The sequence below is a fragment of the Delphinus delphis genome, chromosome 2 (genome assembly GCF_949987515.2).
Source record: "Delphinus delphis chromosome 2, mDelDel1.2, whole genome shotgun sequence".
Lineage (NCBI taxonomy): Eukaryota > Metazoa > Chordata > Mammalia > Artiodactyla > Delphinidae > Delphinus > Delphinus delphis.
This window is the reverse complement of record NC_082684.1, coordinates 103,927,710-103,951,303: the sequence shown is the minus strand read 5'-3', so window position 1 is coordinate 103,951,303 and position 23,594 is coordinate 103,927,710. Positions and strand designations below refer to the sequence as shown.

General features: G+C 38.8%; 1 protein-coding gene across 1 annotated transcript in view; it reads left to right on the top strand.

Moving 5' to 3' along the window:
• The window catches only part of ADAMTSL3 (ADAMTS like 3), a 370,467-nt gene that overhangs the window by 108,165 nt on the left and 238,708 nt on the right, over positions 1-23,594 (top strand). Inside the window, exon 4 of the mRNA XM_060005339.1 lies at positions 8,236-8,363. Within this exon, the coding sequence (XP_059861322.1) occupies positions 8,236-8,363 (128 nt within the window). The remainder of the gene's footprint in view (positions 1-8,235; positions 8,364-23,594) is intronic.

Sequence of the window (23,594 nt, the reverse complement as noted above, 5' to 3'; positions counted from 1 at the left end):
CTCCTCCCTCAATCTTTCCCCACACTCCTGCCAGGGTAATTTTTCCAAAATACAGTTTGCCGAAGTCACTCCTCTGCTCAAAAATATTCCAGGAAGTCAATAAATTGCTGCGTTGGAAAACTTCTCTTTGTTCTCCAGATCCGCTCTCCACTGCTCCCCGCCCTGTGCTGGCCTCACCCCGGGGGGGGGGGCTGACCTGGACGGACTGCATCAGTGGTCTCCCTTGCCCTCGGGCTCCTGGTCGGGTTTGGCCAATGGTGAGCACTGCAGGGGATTGGAGAGAGGGAGGAGAGAAGTGTAATTGTTTCCCCAGCTCCCACTTGGTGAGGCTGCTGTGGGCTGTAATTCTTGACCAAAGGCCTTAGCTTCTGTCAACCAGCCCTTTACCTACAGCCTCTGCCTGCCCTCACCGCATCTTGCAGACAAGGCCCAGGCAGATAATGTGAATTGACTGATTCACAGGGCCTGCCTGGTACCAGACCCGGTGTGTTGCACCAGCCCTGTGGTTTCCCTGTACAGTGTTCTCATCTTAGTAAAGAGTGTGTGTGGGTTTTTTAAAAATTGAGGTACAGTTGATTTACAATGTTGTATTTCTGCTGTACAGCAAAGTGTGTTTTTAAAATGCTGCTCAAATTATCCCCGTCTGAATCTGCCCTCTTTCCCCCTGGGACCTAGTTCTCTGACCTAATATAACGGACTGGATTGCTGTATACAGAAGGCCTGTCTCACTCTCAGAAGTCTAGAGTGTTTAGTTGGTGTTCCTTCATCTTGATGTGGAGAAGCCTTGGTTGCCATGATTTGGAACCTCTTCATAACATTTGTGGGAGGTATTTTTTTCTTTTACTAGAACAATAGGTGGAATCAATCTCTAATCCAGCAATCTGAGAGCCAGGGTGACTGGAGTACTTAACCAGGAGTACATAAAACCAGGTCAGTCTATGCCTGGCTAACTAGGGGAGGAGACTCAAGGAGGTGAGGAATCCCAGAACTGGGGCCAGCCTCCTATATAGTGGGGCTGGCAGGAAAAATCCAGGGAGCAGGATGCTTTCTCAGAAGCAATCCTGGACCATACTGACCTCAGCCTCAGGGAAGCAGGGCTTGTTAGTTAGTTCTGTATCTTCACTCACTGGTCACCTGCAAATAGAGCTGCTCTAAGAGGAGGGTCTTGGTGTTGTTTTGGGGTTTGCCAAAGGAAGCAGGACTTAGCAAACGTGTTTGTGTTTGGGGAATAATGAGAAATATTGTGTGCTTGGAATATGGGATGCAGTGTGAGCCTGAGCTGCAGGAGGATGAGACAGAGCAGGTCATGGAGAGCCTGGACGTACAGAACATGTGTCCTGAGGAATCAGTGAAGGGCTTTAAGAAGGTGGTAAAATAATAGGTAACACATTGGCTAGGAAAGGGTAGACCAGATGCTAGCAAGTGGTCATTGACCATCAGGGTAATGATGTGTGGATATATGTACCTTCCATTAGAGGATAGAATGGACCAAGAAGACAGAGGTCTATGCCTAGCATGTAGCTTTAGCTATGTTAGTGTTTTAGGTATTCTGGTTGAACTGAGTTGTTGAGTCTCTGTGACAGCTTCAGTGACATTTTATGTCATTTACCTAATTCATATTTTTAAAAATTTGTTGTTAAAGATCTTAAGGTAGTATTGACCTGAAAGAATGTATTTACTGTTAAAATCTGGGTCGTTTGTCATTTCCTTAAATAACCTTTGTGGTAATGCCGGAATAAACCTTTATTTGATGTCTGGGAAGTAACATCCCAGTGGAACCTATTTTATTTTGAGTTGTTTTTAATATGGACCTGTTAATATAGCATTTCCGATAAGTGACCTTATACGTGAAATCTGTGTTTAATTGCTAACGTTTTTGCAAGACTGGTAGAGCTGTGCTGTTCATTATAAGTCACAGATTTAAGACCTGTCAGGGAAATATTTTATGATTTGATTTATGCATGGGGATCCAAGAAGGCAAGAAGTCCTCGAGTCTTTATGAGAATGTGAGCACACTTATTCCTACAATGTTTTTGGCTTCTACCAGTCCTATTATATAATGAGTAAACAATATCTTTTCTGAATTTTTCATCCAAAATATACTCCCTAGCTAGAACTTTACTTAGGAAAATATGACTTTCTAAGAGATCTTTAAGCCTGATAGTTTTAACCAAACAGCACAAAGTGCATTTTGCCTCTTTGGATATATTTTCATAAGGTTCCTCTTTAGTGTTCCTCCCACCCCTTATAAGAAGAACTTTTATTGGGTGTTTTATTGCATAAAGTATACATGTTCATCATATAAAACTGGGAAATATAGATGAGCAAAAGGAAGAAAATAGGAAAGTGTTGTAATTCCATTATAATTAGAAAATAAAGAAGAATCAAAACTAAGAATGCACTTGCAATCCCAGTACATGAGAGAAGCTGATGGGGACCTGTGAGGCTCTGCCAGGTGCTTCCAGCAGAATTAGTGTGTTCCCTGGAAAGTATGTGCCCCGGCATTCCTAACCGAGGTAGAAATTACTTCTGTCATCTCCTTGCTCTGGGTCCTTGTGTCTGTTGCTCTCAGTGACTGAGGGCTCATTCTGCCCAACCCTTCAGCCTCTCTCACGTGCTACTCACTGTCTTGAGGGCCTGATCCATGCTCATCTTCCCCGAGCCTTGAACTTTGCAAGCCCTTGGTATACGTTTGTGTGAGAAAATTAACAAACGCGTCCCGGTCTGTGAACGTCGGTCAAGAACGCGTATTCCTCGTGGAATAACTTAGATAAAATCAAATATTTTTTGAAAAACAAAAGTGTAGCTCTGCTTGCAATATAGAGAGGGGAAAAAAAGTAAAACGACTTCATTGAGATATCAAAAGAATGTTGTGGTCAAGTGAATCACAGCAGCAGCTGTGTTCGATCCAAGATGTGAAATGCTAGCTACGAGTGATGATAGGTTGGCTGCTGCCCTTGACTGGATTTCTGGTCCACAAGGGCAGGGGAGGAGCATCCACGAGCAAAAGGCAGGCCTTGTCTGGGTCAGACAGGAAGGGGTTCTGCCCGGGCTCCCCCACACCTCGGACACGTCGTTCTGGAAGCTACAGTTGTTCAGCTACAAAATGGGGATTGGTAATATCCACCTCAAGGGTTTGTTGAGAAGGTTAGAAAGAATGTAGGAAAAATGTTGGCAAGGGCTGCTCACTCTGTACATACATGGTCGCCGCTTTGTGCAGGGCCAGATTCTTCCGTTCTTTCTCCATGCCCGCTTCAGAGTCTGGCCCAGAACAGGGTCACTGAGTGATATGATGTTGGTTGGCTCAGACTTGGGGGAAGAAGTCTATAGATAGGGTTCAGTTAACAACTTACCTTATAAAATATTAATAACTTGGAGTTTAAATAATTACTTACGACAGATCATGAGGATGTCTGAACAGAAGGAATTGGGAATGAGTGGTACCCAACTTACACGCATAGAAGTTGCCTCTGCAGGGTGACCATCCGGTCAAACATGGGGCTGATATCAGTCAACCATATTTTATTGTCACTAGATTTCACAGCTGGGGCTGGCCAAAGTGGGGCTGCTAAATACAGTACCTCTTCTCTCAGGAGACTCACCACCAGCCCAAGAATATAGACCCCACTCTATGGTCCCTGATCCAGTTCCTCCTAACGGCTGGTTTCTTCCCACCCCACCACTCTTTCTGCCTCCTAACACTTGGTGATGGTGATTGGATTTTATTTCATATTTTTATTGTAACATTAAACTGTGTTCACCGATTCCAAGTCTGATTAGTTGGCTGCTTACTTGGCATGAGGGTCCACTTACTATTTTCAAAAAGCAGAAATGTGCACATGGAATTCTGTAAGATTAGGGAGCTGTGTCCAGCATGTTTATCAGGGACTTGGGTGGAGCATGGGAGCTGCAGAGCTGAGCAAAGTGGCTTGTAGATGGGGTGACAGGATCAGGGTGCAAACAGATCTCAGCAGGCTGGTATTCTGGGCCAAAACCAACAAGAGGAAATTCAGTAGTGAATACTGTTAAGCCTTGCCTAAGTAAAAATGCAAGAGAGCTGGCTCTCCTGTCATTGTTTGGAAAAAGACATTATTTTGAAGAAGGATACCTTATGCTTATTGAGACATTTACTTATTACATTTACTGAGATGCTGTGTGATTCATTCTATAGATGGCATTTTATTTAAATCCGGTTGGAGTAAAAATGTCATCTCCATTTTATAGATGAGTTTTAGAAAGGTTAAGACACTTATCCAGAGTCACACAACTTTTAACCATTATGTGATACTGCCTCCATCATGAAATCCAATAAATGGTGTGACTAGAAAGGTAGGAAGGGAGGAAGGAAGGAAGGAAGGGAGGGAGGAAGGTAGGAAGGAAGGAAGAAGGGAGGAAGGAAGGAAGAAGGGAGGAAGGAAGGAAGAAGGGAGGAAGAGAAGAGGAGGGAAGAAGGAGAGATGGACACTTAGATTTCATCAAAAGAAACCTGGGTAGTAGGGACACTATGTAGTCTGTATTATTCTCAGATACACTGTTATGTCCTGGATGCTACAGTTGAAAATAAAAAAAGTGCAGACTGCAGAGTGTGCAGAGAGAGGAGATATTCGTGAGAGAGCTGGGACAGTTGAAGGTACCAGATTGTTTGAGAAAGCTTGAAAAGGTTTCTTCTGTAGAAGAGGATGGAGACTCACTGTCCACTGCTCTAGAGGATGTAAGTTCCAGGGAAGCAGGTTCTGTGTGGCTATAAAGAAGAATACACAAATATAAATGTTCAGAAATGACCCTGGGGACTCTTTGCTCAGCTCCAATGAGATTTTTTTTTTTTTTTTTCTGAACGTTTGTGTTATCATCATGCTGCTGGCCTCAAAGGGGAGAGATGAGAACTGGGTTGAAATCGGGGATATTATTGCTACTCTTTGGAAAACGAAGAATGATGAGAAGGGCAGGAGGACTGGCTGGTAGGAAATAGCAGTGGGGTTTCAAAGCAAAATCTGACCATCTTCATGGCCAAGGAGAGGAGAAAAACTCAAGGAACCCTCTTGAGATGTCAGTTTCTCTCTGTTTTCTTAGGGGAAAAATATCTTACTGATTTAACCAAAGAAACCAAATGTCTGCATTTATAACTTGCCTATTTTAGTTATTTTAGAATAAAGATTCTTTTTTTTTTTCTTGTAAGTAAAGGTGGAGAAGTTATGGAAAGAAACCTGACTCTAACTATAAACTGAACAGATGGGATAGTGGGAATAAAAACAAATTAAAACAATATTGCAAAGAACTCTCAACTTTCATTTTAAACTATATATGATGATGTTTTTCAACTTTTCACATTCAACCTATCAGTATATCGAGTGACAAAATGAAAAATCAATTTCAGCTGTGTGTATTTTAAACATTTACCGAAATGATTTGGACTCACCAACCTAAAAGCCCAGATGAGTGTATTAAACTGCTTATTGTATTTTTTATGAATTCAAACTTTATTTTATATTACATTATAGACAGGACACAGTTCTGTTTGGTGATGTTTAGTGTAGAAAATCGAACTGAACAGTGGTCTAATTAGAACAGTAAATAGTATGGGTTTAATTGGCCCTTATTCCCGATGACAGACTTGATCAGTTGCCAGGTATTCTTTCCTTTCACTTGACTGTTGCTGAAATATTGCCTCTAGTAGGGCTGCTTACTGTGCTATAAATAGGTAGCTTGGTAAGAAGCCAGGAAACCCACTGACCGGTGAGATATGGATGAAAATTATTGGAAAATCTCCTCCTTGCTTCCAGTCATTATTCATTCATTTCACATTTGAAGGTCCTTTCTACGATCCCTCTCTTAATTTAATTTTTTTTTTTTTTTTTTTTTTTGGTTGGATGAGGTAACTTGGCCTAAGGGCTTAAGGAAATCTGTGCAATATCTGGTTGAGTCCCATGCTTCGGTTTATTAGTATGTCAGGGTTTCCTTCATAAACTCTCCTGGTTTCCAACTTAGAACTCACCTATTAAGTCCTGTCTGACTTGAGCTTTTCTGTATGTCAACAGGATGTGGTTTTGTTTGTTTCCTTGCTTGTTTTCAATTAAAATATTAAAGTGTTGGCTTAAAAAAAAAGAACTTAAAATTCAGAGACAAAAGAACAAAAGAATTTTAAATTTCCTGGCACCTGGAAGTAGCCACTGCTAACATTTTAATTAACCTCTTACTCATTTCCCTAGGCATGTACACATTTACCTGTATTAAATATGATATAGGCTTACATTCTTCTCTAAAGATTGCCTTTTACCCTCAAAGGTTTTTTTTGGCTGCGTTGGGTCTTCGTTGCTGTGCGCGGGCTTTCTCTAGTTGTGGTGAGCGGGCTACTCTTCGTTGCGGTGCACAGGCTTCTCATTGCGGTAACTTCTATTTGTTATGGAGCGCGGGCTCTAGGCACCTGGGCTTCAGTAATTGTGGCACGCGGGTTCAGTAGTTGTGGCTCTCAGGCTCTAGAGCGCAGCCTCAGTAGGTGTGGCGCACGGGCTTAGTTGCTCCGCGGCATGTGGGATCTTCCCGGACCAGGGCTCGAACCCGTGTCCCCTGCACTGGCAGGCGGATTCTTAACCACTGCGCCACCAGGGAAGCCCCCTCAAAGTATGTTTTAAAAGAAATTTCAAAATCCATAAAAGTTCAGATAAAACTAACATCTATTATAGCACCACCTGGCTTCCTCGAGTTGAACTTTTTGTCATAGTTGCTTCAGATCTTTTGGGGGAGGGCTGGGAGGGGAATAAAACGTTCTGTTGGCATTGCTCTTGTGTCCTTCCCCAACAGGGTGCACGCCGAGTCGTGCTCCCTCCATCCTTAGAGGCAATTTGGTGGGTTTTCTTCCAGCCCACATACTTGTACTTTTACTACAGCATTCGTGTGGATGTTCATATACTTCCTTTATCTATAGGTGAAGAGGGAGAAAATGCTATGTGTGTTTTATTTTAATGTAATTCAATCTATCAGTCTTTTGCTTTGGGGTTTTCTACCTTTGTTGACACATCTAGGACACTCTTTGCTACATCAAGCCTGTATGACTTTTAATCTATAGCTTTTTTTAGTATTTTATGGGTTCAGCATTCAAAATATTGATTTCTGGAATATCTCTGAATTCATTTTGGTGTCTTTTGTGAAGAAGTTATCTATTATTTTCTTTTAAACCATTCATCACACCGACTTGGGGTTCTATGTGATGTCCTTATACTTGGGTCTGTTTCTGGACTCTTCTCTTTCTTACCTTAATAGATCTGAATGCTTATTGCTTTGCCAATTCTATACTGTTTGAATTGAGGCGATTTTCCTCTAATTTTCCTTCTTGTACAGTTTTTTCTTGGCTCTTGTAGACATTTACTCCACCAGATGAACTAAAGTTCTAAAGAATCATTTTGTTAGGGTCTAAAAAAATCCCCTTTGGGATTTTGATTGGAGTTATCATAAATTTATAGATTAATTTGGAGAGAATTAACATTTTACAGTATTGAGTCCAGCTGTTTAGGACTACGTGTTTCTCCATTTATTCGAGTCTCCTTTAGGCCTCTTTGTAATGTTTTGTACATCATTTCTTTTCATATCTAAATCTATCTATATATTTAAAATTTTTTAACTACCCCTGTTCTCTTTTCTTGAGAGTATCTTGATATAAGTCAGTGGTGGCAAGTTCAGAAGACAGATTAATACAAACAGCATTCATAACTGAACTTTCTCTATTTTCTTGGACCCTGAAGCTTTATCTACTTTGTTTTCTTGGGGTGAAGCCTCTCTCAGGAGGTTCCACAAATCCTCCTGCAAAATGGTTTCTTTAGAGTAAGCACCAGTCTATATGACAGACAATGGAGAGAATTTCTTAGGTACAAGCTGGGACCCTGCTATGTAAGTTATAAAAACAAAATAATAGTAATAAATATTATTTATATTTAGCCAATTTATTTAAATTTTGGAATGATAAAATTTCAAATTTAAAACTGAGCTTGGAAGCCATCTGGATAAAACCTTCATAAGATGGAAAGGTACTCATGTGTCACGAGTTTCCATATAAAACTATTGTGTGTGTGTGTGTGTGTGTGTGTGTGTGTGTGTTTTAATGTAGCCATTCCAAAACAATGCATTTTTAGGCAACTTTAGTGTTTGTGAACAGCTTAGAGTAAGACTCTGGAAAAGCTGGGAAAGCTTTTGGGATATTTCTAGCATTTTGTCTATAATTTATTGCATTTTTTCACTTTACAGACTTCAAGAAACACTCGTTCGGATGAAGACAAAGATAGTAACTGGGATGCTTGGGGTGACTGGAGTGACTGCTCCCGGACTTGTGGGGGAGGAGCGTCCTATTCTCTGCGGAGATGTTTGACTGGCAGGTAAGTGGTGGCTTTTCCTGTTCTTCTCTGTGGGGTGTCAGCACCTTTGGATGGGTGAGGTTGGGAAGACAGCTGGGCTTCTTGGCTTTGGAAGGTACCATGATGGTGGTGTAAGTTACCAAGTTACCATATTTAAATAGTAATCGCTACATTTTCATGAGTGTGGCCATACCCCTCCACATGAGACTCCCAGCTTGCAGCAGCTGGGGCACTCCACACTTTGGGCTTTAAGGGAGGGGAGGCCGGCATGATAAGTCACTGGCCCAAAGTTGTTGAGACCTGGGGTAAGAGGTCAAGTCTTCTGTGTTCTACCCTTGAGTTGTTGCCATTTTAATCACTTTCGGTTCACTTTCTCTGAGCAACCCATTGATTAAGAAGGTAATGCAAGGTCTGTGCTCCCAGCTTAGAAATGTTTATGTTAAGCAACATTTGTTAAAATGTAAGATCAGCTTCTTAAAAAATAAACGTACATTGTAAGAAACCCACAGTTATCATTGCTCTTGAGACAATTTGAGGTAATTCTTCACGGGGTAGTGTCAGTCCCAGCCAAGGATTTTTACCTGAGCTCTCAGGTAAGACAGAACCCCAAGTGGATGGAACTGGATGTGCTGGTTCTGGACAAAAGAAGACTCCAAGATCATGGCAGCCAACTTCAGTTTGGGGATGTTGTCCAGTGAAAGAGGGAATGGCCGTTCCCTGAATGTGTAAGGTATAGAGCAGAAATGCTCTGGATTCCATCAAGGTCGCTGTGTTATGGCATATTAAAGAGTGACCACATACATTCTCCTTTTTCCTTGAGACAGCACAGAGCAGGGCAGATGTGAGACTGTAGACATGGCCTTTGAGAAGGAGGTCTCTGAGTCCACTCCAGGAAAGCATGGGAAGGCTTCTGGAGTTAGTGTTGGTGTCATTATTTTAGGGCAAGTTCTGACTCAGAGCTTGGAACCCTAAGTAAATGGTTGCAGAACTGAGTCTGGGGATTAGTCTCGCAATGGCAAAGTGGTATAGCTGCTTCTTCTGTGTTACCTTGGTGAGGAAATAAAGGCCCTCTAAGTGTGTCATACCGTATGGATGTTGCATTGTACCGGGATGTATTTATCCTGGTGAGGTTTGTAATAGGGGGCCTTTGTTCCTGTGGGCAAGGGTCAGGGAGGGTCTTCTTAGGTAGGGAGCAAGTTCTTACCCACCGCTGGTCAGTCATTTGAGGGAGAGGTTTCCAGCATGGAGACTGGCATGGGAAGGTGAGATTTTGGCATCCCAGTCCAAATCTGAGGGATCTGAATAATTTGCAAAGAATGGTAGGGTTCAGGTGGGAAAAGAGTGGGGTTTATTTGTGTTTGTCTTTTCTTTATGGTATATACCTCCCCAGTCACCAACTAAATATAAAAGCCAAACCCCTCATATTAGAGCATTTTATGATTCCTTGACATTCATCCCTCATGCCCTGCCCTCAAAATATAAAAATCCATATCCTGTGATAAATGGCAAGGTAATTATCAGGAGTAATAGAAGGGATGAGACTACTTGAGCTCAAAATTTTGAGCTCAGTCAAGGTTCTATTTGAATCACCGGTATCAATGGTCCTTATTCAGCATCAAGCATCACTTAAACAACAAAAATTCCATAAATTCTACTTATCCACTGGCAAAAGAGATAAAGGCAACATTTTTAAAAAGGTGGTATGGGGCTTCCCTGGTGGCGCAGTGATTGAGAGTCCGCCTGCCGATGCAGGGGACACGGGTTCGTGCCCCAGTCTGGGAGGATGCCACGTGCCGTGGAGCGGTTGGGCCCGTGAGCCGTGGCCGCTGGGCCTGCGTGTCCGGAGCCTGTGCTCCGCAACGGGAGAGGCCGCAACAGTGAGAGGCCTGCGTACCTCAAAAAAAAGAAAAAAAGGTGGTATGTACTTGTATCTGTTAAAAAGATTTAGAGGAATATATCAATATTAAGGACCATGAATGGCCACTTTCATCTTGTCATACAACCAAAATGCTTCCATGTCTGTTATTTTATTAATTTAAAAAATCACTTTGATTTTGCCTAGAATATGACTTTGCCAAGTGATCTATCTCAGTGTGTGTGTGCATTTGTGTCTTCTGTTTCCTAACCGGGGTCGGCTGCTACTGGAAAGCCTCTGGGGTAGGAAGGGCTACTGCTCAGCCCCTTCTACCTTCTCTGTACTTACTCAGAAAAGGAGATTTGGGCAAGAGGAGAGGAGAAGGAGGAGGGGAGTTCTGCCTTGATTTTAGTGACCAGGTATTGACGTTTTCTGGTTTAGTAGGTGTTTAAAGCCAGCTTCATCTATCGTGAGCACTTTGATGGATTTTTCTGAGACAGTGTCTCCTCCTTCCCCCCCAGTCCCTTGGGATCCTTGCCTGCAATTCGCTTGAGATGTGGTATTTGCAATCCTCTGACTTGGTAACATTGCTCTTTCCTAATCTAAGACACCTAGGCATACTCCCAGCTTCTTCCTGTTTATGTCTACTCACCCCCTCAGCGGCTGTCTTGGTATGTTCGTTCCTAAGACAACCCCATGCTGGCTCTCTTGCATGCGGCCCACATCTGGTTCACTGGGAACCCTCCTGTGAACTTTGCTAAACAAACTCTCCAGTTCTAGGAGCCAATGCAGCAACACCTGCTCTGCTTACACAAGCCACTGCAGCTGAGCTCTCAGCCCTTAAATTTCTCAGGTGTGAGTTAGACACCAGCCAACTGCAAGAGGCATGTGTCAGCTGGTGCCCCTAAAATTTCTTCCTCTCAATTGGGGGTTTGCAGATTGAAGGCCTCATCCCTTCTCTTTCTGTTGGAGCAGGGTGAGGGGGTAGGATCATAGCATAGATTTCTCAAAGAAATCTTCAGAAATCCTTATACTATCTAAGTCTGCAGCTCCAGGATGCTTTTTGTGCCTTGGTGTGGGTAAGGAGTTTAACAACTGTGAGTTAAACTAACACAGAGCCTGTCCTCATGGTTCTTATAATCTAGGGGGACAAACAATAAACAAGTATGTAATCAAATTATGTGTAATTAAAGTTTGTGTCAAGGGGGTAGATAATACCTATCCAGGGAAGTCCTTTGTGCCGAGGGTCTATGCTGAGACCCAACTGCTGAGAGGAAATCAATTATATGAAGGGTGGAGGGTTATGGGACATAAAATCCAGATAGTGAGGCCAGCATATGTAAAGGTGTTGGAGCAGGAAATGAAAAGCAGCTTTTATGCCTGAAAGACAATAGACAGGGGAGAAAGCAGAATGGGCCAATGTTGAAGAAGAAGGTAAAGAATCTGATTCTCAGACTTTTGGATTTCAAATACTAGTAAATTGTTCAAAAAAAGCGTATTTGGAACTAATATAGGTTGTCAGTTTTTTATTTGGTCAAATAAAGACAAAAATAAAAACAAACAAAAACTCACCTGTGGTCTACCATCACAGACTTTTCAGGAAAGAATTACAATCAGAATCTTTTCATTTTAACATTAAAAGGTAGGACATAATCTTAGATTGAAAGACCTGCCTTTAAATTGAATTCATGTAGCTTTATAAAAATTTACTTTTTTGCACTTATTTGTCTCACTCCACTTTGGACCATACTTTGGATGTCATAAAAACTATTACAGATATTAACAATATAGTGATGGGTAATTGGGAACCAGAAATTGAGGAGTAAAACATAATCATGGACTTAGAACTTGAGACTGCAAGATCCCTGCAAGTAAGCGATATGCAGAAAAATGACTTTATCTGAGCCACATTTTTCATCCTAGTATTCACCAATTTTTAAGCAGTAAGAGGCAGAAAAGCCAAGCAGAAAGCAGCTGCTAAGAGGCTGAGAAATTAAGCAGATTTATTGGCAGTTTCATAGTCAGTTTCAAATTTGAGTTCAAAGCCCTGGTAAACATCTCAGGTGATCAGTTTGTATCCATGAAGGACTATACCCTAGGAGAAAGGGAAAACCAATCCTAAACAGACTAGATATTACAAAGACTGAAGCCTAGTCTTGAATTAGCTCAACCCTAATTTGAGTAATAAAATTTGTTGTTATTCCATCCTTCTCCAAGAAGCTTTAAAAAAGACACCCCGGAGGAAGATGACACCAACCAGAGATTATACAAGTTTTTATAGATCATGCCAGTGATTCAATAAAACATTGCCAATCTTACCACGATACAAGAGCAAGAGGAAAAACGGATTATAGAAACAGGTACTAGAGTTATTGGACCTGTATGTTAACAAAACAAAACAAAAACCCTGTAATAAATATTTACAGGATTTCACCAGAGAACTGGAATCCATAAAATTGAATCATATGGGAATTTGAGAATAGAAGCAAGTGATAACTAAAATTATGAACTAAATAGATGGCCATAATAGCAGATTAGAAACAGTAGAAGAGAGTATAGGTTTGTAGAAATATCCAGGCTAAATTATAGGGTGGGGGGAAAACACAGAACATAGAGTAAGGGATATATGGAACAAGATGAAAAGGTCTAAACCATGTATAATTGGAGTCCTAAAAGGAAAAGAGAGATAGAGAATAGAGTAGAAGCACTATTTGAAGTGATAGTAACCAAGAATTTCCCAAAATTTCCAAAAGTTATTGCTGTAAAGATATCAAGCCACAAATTCAAGAAACTCTGCACACCCTAAAGAGAATAAATATGCATAAACACATTATGGTAAAATCTTAAAAGAAGCCAGAGAGAAAAGACACATTACCATCAAAGGAGAAAAGATAATGTTGACTGCTAACTTCACATTAGAAGATAATGAAATTACCTAACATCTTGAAAGAAAATAACTATTACAATGGAATCCTCTGTCTAGGAAAAATATCCTTCGAGTGTGAAGGTGAAATAAAGATGTTTTGAGACAAACAAAAACTGAGATAATTCTTTACTATCTGGCTTGTGCTAAAAGAATTGCTAAAGGGAGTTATCCAAGTAGAAGGAAAAGGATCCTAGGATCATTATTAAAGAAATAACAATTTTTTAAAAATCTAATATGTTTATATGTATAATTATGTGTATGTATGTGTGTGTGTGTGTGGGTGTGGGTGTGGGTATGGGTGTGGGTGTGTTTATCTCCAAATATCAGGGATCTAGATTAGAATTAGGGTTTTATCAAGTCCTTTGTTAATTGAGTTCTCACTCTCCATGGGAAAAATGCCTTTCTTCTGTTTGGGTAAGAATCATTGCTTTAAATCTATTGCAGCTTTGTATCAATATGGAGAATGAATAGAAGCTGCAGTGGAAGGCATTTGTGGGAAGGAACATTGCCTTTCTGCTAATGAATTTTTGTGGCTTTCCTTTATTTGGAGATAGTCTCTGCAGTACCTACATTTCCCTTAACCCTTCCAGAGTACCCCAACCCATACAGGCACTGAGTGTTTCACAGGGCCCCCGATCCAGTTGGATCTTATATGCGTCTACATTTTTGTCTTACACGGCATTGATTGCCAGGAGTTCTGGCTACATCATCTGTCAGTTGGATTTAGTGAGTATTGGTGGGTTCTCCTGTGGATCCGTTCCACTTACTTCAAAGGCAGCCTTCTCTTTTGTGTATAGTGAATAGTATATTTGTATACCATCCTTTAATTTAGTCTTGTTCACATGCATGTTGAAGTTTCTGGCTTGTGTATAGCCTGTATGAATTTCCAGCTATGGTGGAGAGTTGTTGACCTATTAATATACTTTGTTGGTCATTTCACTAGGCATTTATAAGGGGGAAAGAGCTCAATATATGTGCTTGACTTACCATCACTATTTAAAATCTTTCATTCTTTCTTTTCTTTTATGCTTTTTTTTTTTTTGCTGGAATTTTACCTCTGGTAATTTGGAAATATATATATCTCCTGTTTTTGTATTACTGATGATTAAATGTAAGATGTTTGAAAGCCATACTTTAATAATTGCTTTATAACTGTCAATGCCAATAATAAAATGCTAGTTTCTTTTGATTTCTATTTGTAAGCTGATGCGTATTTTATGCTTTTCTTCTTCCTACTCTTTGTTATTATAATCTTGGATCTTATACTCCGTTTCTTGGCACCATTTATTCCCTTTATATCTTTTCTTTCATAATCATATTTCAAACTATCGTTGAAACTTGTGTTTGTGTGCATACATTATTTCAGTGTTCATTGTCAGTATTTTCAGTTCTTAATTCCGAATCACTTTGTTTGCAGGGATATGTTTTGAGCTGTGCTTCTGGAATTTTAATGCACATATGAATCACCTAGGGATCTTGTTGAAATATAAACTTTGATTCAGTAGGTCTGGAGTGGGATCCAAGATCTTTCATTTCTAACGAATCCCCAGGTAATGTCAATGCTGCTTGTCCATGGACCACACTTCAAGCAGCAAGACTTTATAGCCTTCTTAATTTCAGGAAAAAGTTGTGGGTCTTATACTTTATGAGTCCTTATATAATATATCTGAAAATGTCTTTCTCTTGACTTTACACATAAACAGTGAATGGCTTATTTGGGTATAAAATTCCCAAGACACAAATTTTCCCTCTCAAGACTCAGAAGTTCTTTTTCCATAAAGTTTGATATACAGTGTTGCTCACAGACCTCTCAAGCTGGCTTAATTTTTTTGTCTTCTTCGGTAGATAACCTATTTGTTCTGCCTGGCTGCCTACAGAAGGCTGTATTTTTCCCTTAGGAGTTTTACAATGTTGCATCTAGCTATCAGTCTCTTTTCATTTATTTTTCCTTGGCACATGGTGGCCACTTTTGTTGTACAGATTTAGAGCTTTCTTTATTGTAGGAAAAATTTTCTTCTCTTGTATCATTTACTGTTGGTTCTTGCCTCTTTATTCTGTCCTTTTCTCCATGAACACTTGTTATTTCTGTTTGTCTTCTACTTTTACTCTAGTCACTTTCATCTGTTGTTTATTTTCCTGGGTGTTTAAGTGTGCTTTTCAAGATCCTTGCCACTTGAATTTTTCTCTGATTTATTTTCTAATGATGTTTCAAAGTGCTGCTATGGTGTATTTGTTACCTTACCTTCTTTCCTTCATTTTAAACCTGGCCCTTCTTTGTGCACGTATTGTCTTAATCATCTGCATCTTACCACGTATACTTTTGTGTCTTTTTTCAGTGTGGTATCTGGTTAATTCTCACTTATTCTTCAAGGTCATCCTCATTTAGGAAACCTATCTTGACATCTTGGTCTAAATTTGATGTTCCTCTTTTGTGCTTCCTCTTATTATACTCCTTTTAGGGAAGGGACATTTACTTCACCACTCTAAGGTCTAACATCTAACATATGATTAGGACCCACACATTATTAATTGAATGAGTAAATAAGTGAATGTGTGCTCACCTATCACTTCACATCTTTTGCCAATGCTCTTATTTCTGCCTAAAGCATCCTTTTTCTCCTTTTGGTTGTTAACAACACGTAGTTGACCTTGGAAAGTCCTTTGAATCTCCATTTCTTCCTTAAAGCATTTGTTGGCAGTTTCTACCATTTACTAGGTTAGGTGCAGTTCTTCTGTGTTTCTATAGGATCCTGTGAACGTACTTTTATCAGAGTGTTTATTTCATTGTGTTGTTTTGTTATTTTTCTATTTCCACAATTGAAAAAACATTTTAGGTGGCATAGATGGTGTCTTTCTTCTGTTTATTCTGTGTCCAACATTACTACTGATGTTTAGAGGAAATTTAGTATATTTTATTCTATAAATAAATAGGTGAATGAATTAATAAATCCCAAGACTGATAAAAAAGCCTGCTTGACTACAGTATGGGTCTGTGGGATAGGTAAGGATGCGTAATTTTGTGAAGACTATTGAAAGCTATGTTGGAGGATATAGACTTTTGATGAAGATATTTTTTTTAATTTTAATTTTTGTTGATTAGTTTTTAAAAGATGTTTATGTATATATTATTCAGATATTAGACTTACTGTTTTCCTCTCTTTGCCCATTTGCCCTACTTTCTGGGAGATTTGTCTAAACTTATTTTCCAATTCTGTAAGTATTTTCTCTCTCTCTTTTTTCCTCTTTCTCTATTTTCTTCTTATATATTTTTTGTTCCTTGAATTATTTTTTTTAACAAAAGCAGTCTGTCCCTGATTCTCAGATGCAGTATCTTCTCTTTTATCTCTGAGCATATAAAAAGACTTTTGTGGGGCAGGGTTGGGGGGAGTTTTCTTTTCCCTGCATAGTCTCAATTCTTTCCAAATTACTGTTTTCTGTTTTGTTTTTGTCACTATCTTTCATGTAGAGACCTTTCTAAGATTTCTGGTGACCCTTATTTTGTTTTGTTGTTGTTGTTGTTGATGTTTAAGGAAAAGAGTTTCCAGCTTAATTTTAAGGAGATGTGGCTGGTCTATCTGATTGCCTGATGATGTTTTTAGGTATTTTATTTCGGGCTGCTCTGATTTCTCAGACAGAGATCCTCTGATTCCAATATTCTGGGAACCAAGTAGGGAAGAAAGCTGGGCTCAAATTGATTTATAGGTTTATTTCACTCAAAATTCTAGCAAGGTTTTTTTTATGTAGATTAAACAAGATTAATTTATATGGAAAGGCAAAGCCACAGAATACCTAAAACAATTCTGAAAAAAAAGAGTAGAAGGAATCAGTCTACCTGTTATCAAGACTTATACAGCTACAGTAATCACAACTGTGGTATTGGTGGTGATGGCACCTAGATCAATGGGAGAAAATATTTGTAAACCACATATCTGATAAAGGACTAGGATCTATATTAAGGACTTTAAAAAATCAACAATAAAAACCAATCCAATTAGAAAATGAATAAAAGACCTGAACAGATATTTCACCAAAGAGGATACACAGATGTCAAATAAGTACATGAAAATGTGCTTATTGGGCTTCCCTGGTGTGCAGTGGTTGAGAGTCCGCCTGCCGACGCAGGGAACATGGGTTCGTGCCCCGGTCCGGGAAGATCCCACATGCTGCGGAGCGGCTGGGCCTGTGAGCCATGGCCGCTGAGCCTGCGCGTCCGGAGCCTGTGCTCCGCAACGGGAGAGGCCACAGCAGTGAGAGGCCCGCGTACCACAAAACAAACAAAAAAATGTGCTTATTATCACTAGCTGTTAGGGAAATGCAAATTAAAGCCACAATCAGACATTATTTATTACATACCCGTCAGAATACCTTTTTTTTTTTTTTTTTAAGTGACAACATGAAATGCTGGCAAGAATGCAGAGAAACTGGATCACTCATACACTGGTGGTGAGAATGCAAAATAGTACAGCCACAGGCAGTTTCTTAAAAAAATAAACATGCAACTAACCATACAACCCAGCAGTTGTACTCCTGGGCATTTATCCCAGAGAAATGAAGACTTGTTTTCACATGAAAACCTGAATGTTTTTAACAGCTTTACTCATAATATCCCAAAAATGGAAACAACCCAGATGCCCTTTAGTGGGTGACTAGTTAAACAAACTATAGTATATCCATACCATGGGCTACTACACAGCAGTAAAAAGAAATGAACCACTGATACAGGCGATGACCTGGATGAAGCTCCGAGAATGATGCTGAGGTACAAAAAGCCATTCTCCAAAGGTTACATACCATATGATCCCATTTATATAATATTTTTAAAATGGCAAAAATTATAGAAATGGAGAACAGATCAGTAATTGCCTGGTATTAAAGAAGAGTTGGGGGTGGTTGGAAACAAGGTATGACTATAAGAGGCAACTTGAGGGATCTTTGGGGTAATGAAAGGGTTCTGTATTCTGACTGTATTAATGTAAATATCCCAGTTGTGTTATTGTAACACAGTTTTGCAAGATGTTATCATTTGGGGAAACAGGGTCATAGGATTTCTTTTCATTATCTTACAGATCAATGTGATTTACAATTATTTTAAAATAAAGTATTCAATTTATTTTTAAGAACACCTAGAAAGACCAGGTAAAATAGGGCATAAATCTTTTTTAGGTAAAGTTGAATGGAGCGATATTCCATTTTCATGGATAGGAAGGCTAAATGTGGTCAAGATGTCGGTTTCTCCCAACTTGATCTTTAGATCCAATGCAATCTCGGTCAAAATCCCAGCATAATATTTTGTGGATAACAGCAAACTGATTCAAAAGTTTATGTGGAGAGGCAAAAGACCCAGCATAGTCCACGCAATACTGAAGGAGAGTTTTAGTCAGAGGACTAAAACTACTCGACTTCAAGACTTACTATAAAGGTACAGTAATCAAGACAGTGTATTAGTCTTGAAGGGATAGACAAATGGATCAATGAAACAGAACAGAGAGCCCAGAAATAGACCTCCATAAATGTAGTCAACTGATCTTCGACGAAGGAGCAAAGGCAATACAATGGAGCAAAGATAGTCTCTTCGACAAATGGTGCTAAAACTACTGGACATCCACATGCAAAAAACTGAATGTGGACACAAACCTTACACTAACTCAAAATATATAAAAGAACGAAATGCAAAACACAAAACTATAAAACTCCTAGGAGATAACCTAGGAGAAAACCTTAGATGACCTTAGGTATGGCAGTGACTGTTTAGATGCAACACCAAAGGCATGATCCATGAATAAAATAGTTGATAAGCCAACTTCATTAAAATGAAAAACTATTCTGCAAAAGATAATGTCAAGAGAATGAGAAGACAAGCCATAGACTTGGGGAAAATATTTGCAAAAGACATATTTAATAAAGGACTGTTATCCAAAATATACAAAGAACTTGTAAAACTCAACAATAAGAAAACAAACAACCCAATTAAAAAATTGGGCAAAGACCTTAACGGACACCTCACCAAAGAAGGTATGTAGATGGCATATGAGCACATGAAAAGATGCTCCACATCATCTGTCATCAGGTAATTGCAAATTAAAATAATGAGAGACCACTATACACCTATTGGAATGGTCAGAATCTGGAACACTGACCACAGCAAATGCTGGTGAGGGTGTGGAATAACAGGAACTCTCATTCATTGCTAGTGGGAATGCAAAATGGTACAGCTACTTTGGAAAACAGCAAGACGGTTTCTTACAAAACTAAACACACTCTTACAATATGAGTGAGTGTTCATGTTCCTTGGTGTTTGCCCAAGGTAGTTAAAAACTTATGTCTACGCAATAACCCGCACACAGATGTTTATGGCAACTTTATTCATAATTGCCAAACTTGTAAGCAACCAAGATGTCCTTCGGTAAGGTGAATTGATAAATAAAATGTACATCCAGACAGTGGAATGTTATTCAACACTACAAAGACATGGTCTATCAAGGCATAGAAAGACATGGAGAAAATTTAAATGCATATTACTAAGTGAAAGAAGCCAATCTGAAAAGGCTGCATACTATATGATTCCAACTACATGACATTCTTGAAAAGGCAAAACTATGAAGACAGTAAAAAGATCAGTGGTTGCCAGGGGTTAAGGGTCAGGGGTGGGGGTGATGAGTAGATGGAATACAGAGAATATTTAGGGCAATGAAAATACTCTGTATGATACCATAATGATGGACACGTGTCATACATTTGTTCAAACGCATGGAATATCCAACTCCAAGCATGGGCCCTAATGTAAACTATGAACTTGGGGTGATTAGGATGCGTCAATGTAGGTTCATCAGTTGTAGCAAAGGCACCACTCTGGTGGGGAATGTTGATAATGGGGGAGGAAGCTATGCATGTGTGAGGGCAGGTGATATATGGGAAATATCGGTGCTTTCCCCTCAATTTTGCTGTGAACTTAAAACTGTTCTAAAAACATTGTCTTAATAAAAAAACAGTGAAGTTGAACATACAAGAAATTAAATGAAATCTACAGAGCCAAAAAACAAAGAGCAAACTGAGGGCCAGACCAGTAAGTGCATAACTGATCTTGTGCCTACCCTGGGGATGGAGATGGGATTTACTGGTCTCTAGAACTCAGGCTTTTGAGTTTTAATTCCTTCATAGTCACAGGAGATCAAGTCTTGTGTGTATAGGAGGCACAGTGTAGGAACTCCAGCCCTAATTTAAAGACAGGACTGTTGAGGTCTATATACTTGCTAAACAGATGGACTGGAAAAAACTAAAAGCCCTACATCAACATAGGGAATTTAAATATATTGGTCTCAACATTAAATGAAAAAATTTTCCACTTTGGAACAATGGACCTACTCTCCCAAGAATTTGAGGTGCACGCATATTGATCTCCATATGTTGTATATATTGAGTTGGATGTTTATATCCCATTTGATTGTGGAAGCCTGGAGGTGAGAAATTAATATGAAAAGCAGTTTTGTTACCCTTGACAGCCCTGAGGTTACTGCAGTAGTAAAAGATACGGAGAGATGGGTCACCAAGCCAGGCTGTATAGGATTCCTATCCCTATCAATAGAGCCCTGCTTATGATAAGCTTGCAGTCTAAAATAGATAATACACATGGAAATATTTGCAATGAGTAAGCACCAGCCGGCACAGCATGGAGTATTTAAGAGAGAAAAGTCATACAGGTATCTAATTCGATGCAAAAGTGGCATCTGATAAAATGAACACATTCATAATTGAAATGAAAAATCTTCTCACACTAGGAATAGAGATGTACTCTCTTAGTCTATAGAATGTTACTGCATTTTCTTTAACATTAGGTATGAGATGAGAATGGCTACTGTCATTGTTCATATTCATTATTGTACATGAGGTCCTAGTCAGTATAAGGCAAGAAAAAGAAATACCAAGTATAACAATTAGAAAGGAAGAAGCAAAACTCTCATTATTCGTAGACTACCTGATTGTCTAGACAGAATATCCAAGAGTATCTACACATAAAATAATAGGACTAATGAAAGAATTCATTAAGATTATTGGAAACAAAGTTAGTGCACAAATAACTATATGCTTACACAGTAGGAAAAACTAATAAGAAAGCAAATTTCAAAAGGACACCGTTTTTGCTACTTAAAAAATACAAGGTACCTTGTAATAAATTCAATAAAAGATATACAAGGCCTTTATGAAATATTTAAAAGCTCACCTAAATAAACGGAGATATATAATATGTTCATGTTAGGAAGCCTCAATATCATAAAAATGCCAGTTTCTCCTAAATTACATTTAAATTAAATGTAATTTCAAGAGTCACATGGAAGTGCAAAGATAATAAAAACAGTTTTGAAGGAGAACAAAAGACTTGCCCAAACACTAACATTAAAAAAAAATTTAACTATAGTAGTAGGATGGGCGCAAATAGGCCAACGTAGGAAAATCAAGAGCCCAGAAACAGAAGCATGCATATGTAGGATTTCAAGATGTCATGAAAAATTTGTGTAATTACACCTGAAACTATCTAATGTTATATGCCAGTTATACCACCATTTAAAAAATGGTGGAGAAAAGATGAATATTCAATACATGAGGTTCAAATATGATTATTAATATCCAAAGGAAAATATTAGAAAATGTCCATCTATTAAAGAATAAATTCCAGGTGGATTAAAATCTACTTATGAAAAGCAAATCTTGAAAACATTTAGAAGAAGAATATATAGGAGAATATCTGTATGATCTCTGGGTAGTGAATTATGCCTTAACTAAGACAAAAAGAGCATAAGTTGGGAAGGAAAATATTTATAAGTTTAAGCAGGCTTTGTATTGTAAAAATATATACTATAAACCAAAAGAAGAGCATAGAATGGGAGAAAATCTTGATAATGAATATAACCAATAAGGGATTAGTGTCTGAGATATTTAAATACAATAAAACAAAAGCAAAGCAAACTAGTAGAAGAATGGGAGAAGGATATGAACAGGAAATTCACAGAAGGGGAACCTGCATAGTCAAAAACAAACGAAAATATTAACCTCATTAACAAAAAAAAGGCAAAAAATACAAAGTGAGATATTTCATATTCTTCAGACTGGGAAACTTTTTAAAGTTTAAAAATGCCAAATATTGCCCTAGATGTGTAAAAGCAAGAACTTTTCTGCACTACTAATGGGGGTGAAAATTGGTATTCCCACTTTAAAGGGCAGTTTGTCATTATCTGGTACTAGTGAAGCTGTAAATGCCCACAACAGAACAGTCCCACTGGGGTATATATCCCAGAGAAACGTGTGCAAATGTACCCTAGGTGATTGTATAAGATTGCTCATTGCAGAACCAACCTAAATCTTCATAGACTTTTAGGAAAATTGATCAATAAAAAGTAGAAAGAATTGATAAATGGAGCTATATTTATAAATTGGATTACTCTAGAGCCATAAAAATGAATGAATTAGAGATGCGTCTATCAACATGGATATTTTCAAAAACATAGTGTTGGGACAAAAAAAAAATCAACCTGTGAAACGTTATGTAAATTATGATACCATTTACTTAGTTACCTCTAACCAAAGGGAGGGAGGCAGGAGAATAAGATTGAGGAGGTTTGGCAGGGGGCTTCCACCATATTTGTAATGACACATGTCTTAAAAATAAATCTGAAGAAAACTTTCAAGAAATGATGACGCTTATTGGTGTGTACATGAGTTTGCATCATTCTCCCGACCTTTTTTGGACTTAAAACATTTCATAATAAAATAATTGTAGGAACCCCAAAACAGCTCTATCCTAAATATTGCTACTGTGTTTCGAGTCACCATTCCTGAAGTAGTACTTGCTTGACTTTTTCATTTTTTAGGACTTAACGCAGTATTCTTTAGTCTATTTGTGTACACATCTTAACCTATATTTTAAAATTTACCTTTAGGCCTGGGAATCTCCAAATTTTTGCTTGCTCCCTGGGCTCATCTAGTTTGAATACATATCTGTATTCAGATAGGGAAGCTAGGGAAGATCTTAAACCAAATATAAAAATAAAATTAAATGAGAGAATAGTGTATTCTGAGGTATGTACATTAAGAAAAGTGTATGGTGAGGCAATATTTGTTCTCCAGCTTGGTTCCTGGCATAAGGCCAGGCCTGTGGTGCACCCAGTCTTTCCATGATTCTGATAAGAAACAGGGACAGTAACGTTATTTCTCTGCATAAAAATTAAATTAGATTACTTCAAAGGAAAGGCAGTAGGGTTGTTAATAATTCTGTCTTTCCTGCTCCCCACCTTTTAGGCAGCCCCAAACCTAACATACCCACTCCCATATTGAGACGTTTCACTGTAATTTTGGAAGTGCTCTGTGATTGTTAAGAAGGAAACCTACTTCCCTTGGAAAGCTTATCAGGTCTCCTTATCCTGGAACAGCTTCTCATTAAATTCTTCATAAATATTGAGCTTTTGTGGTCGATTTTTCT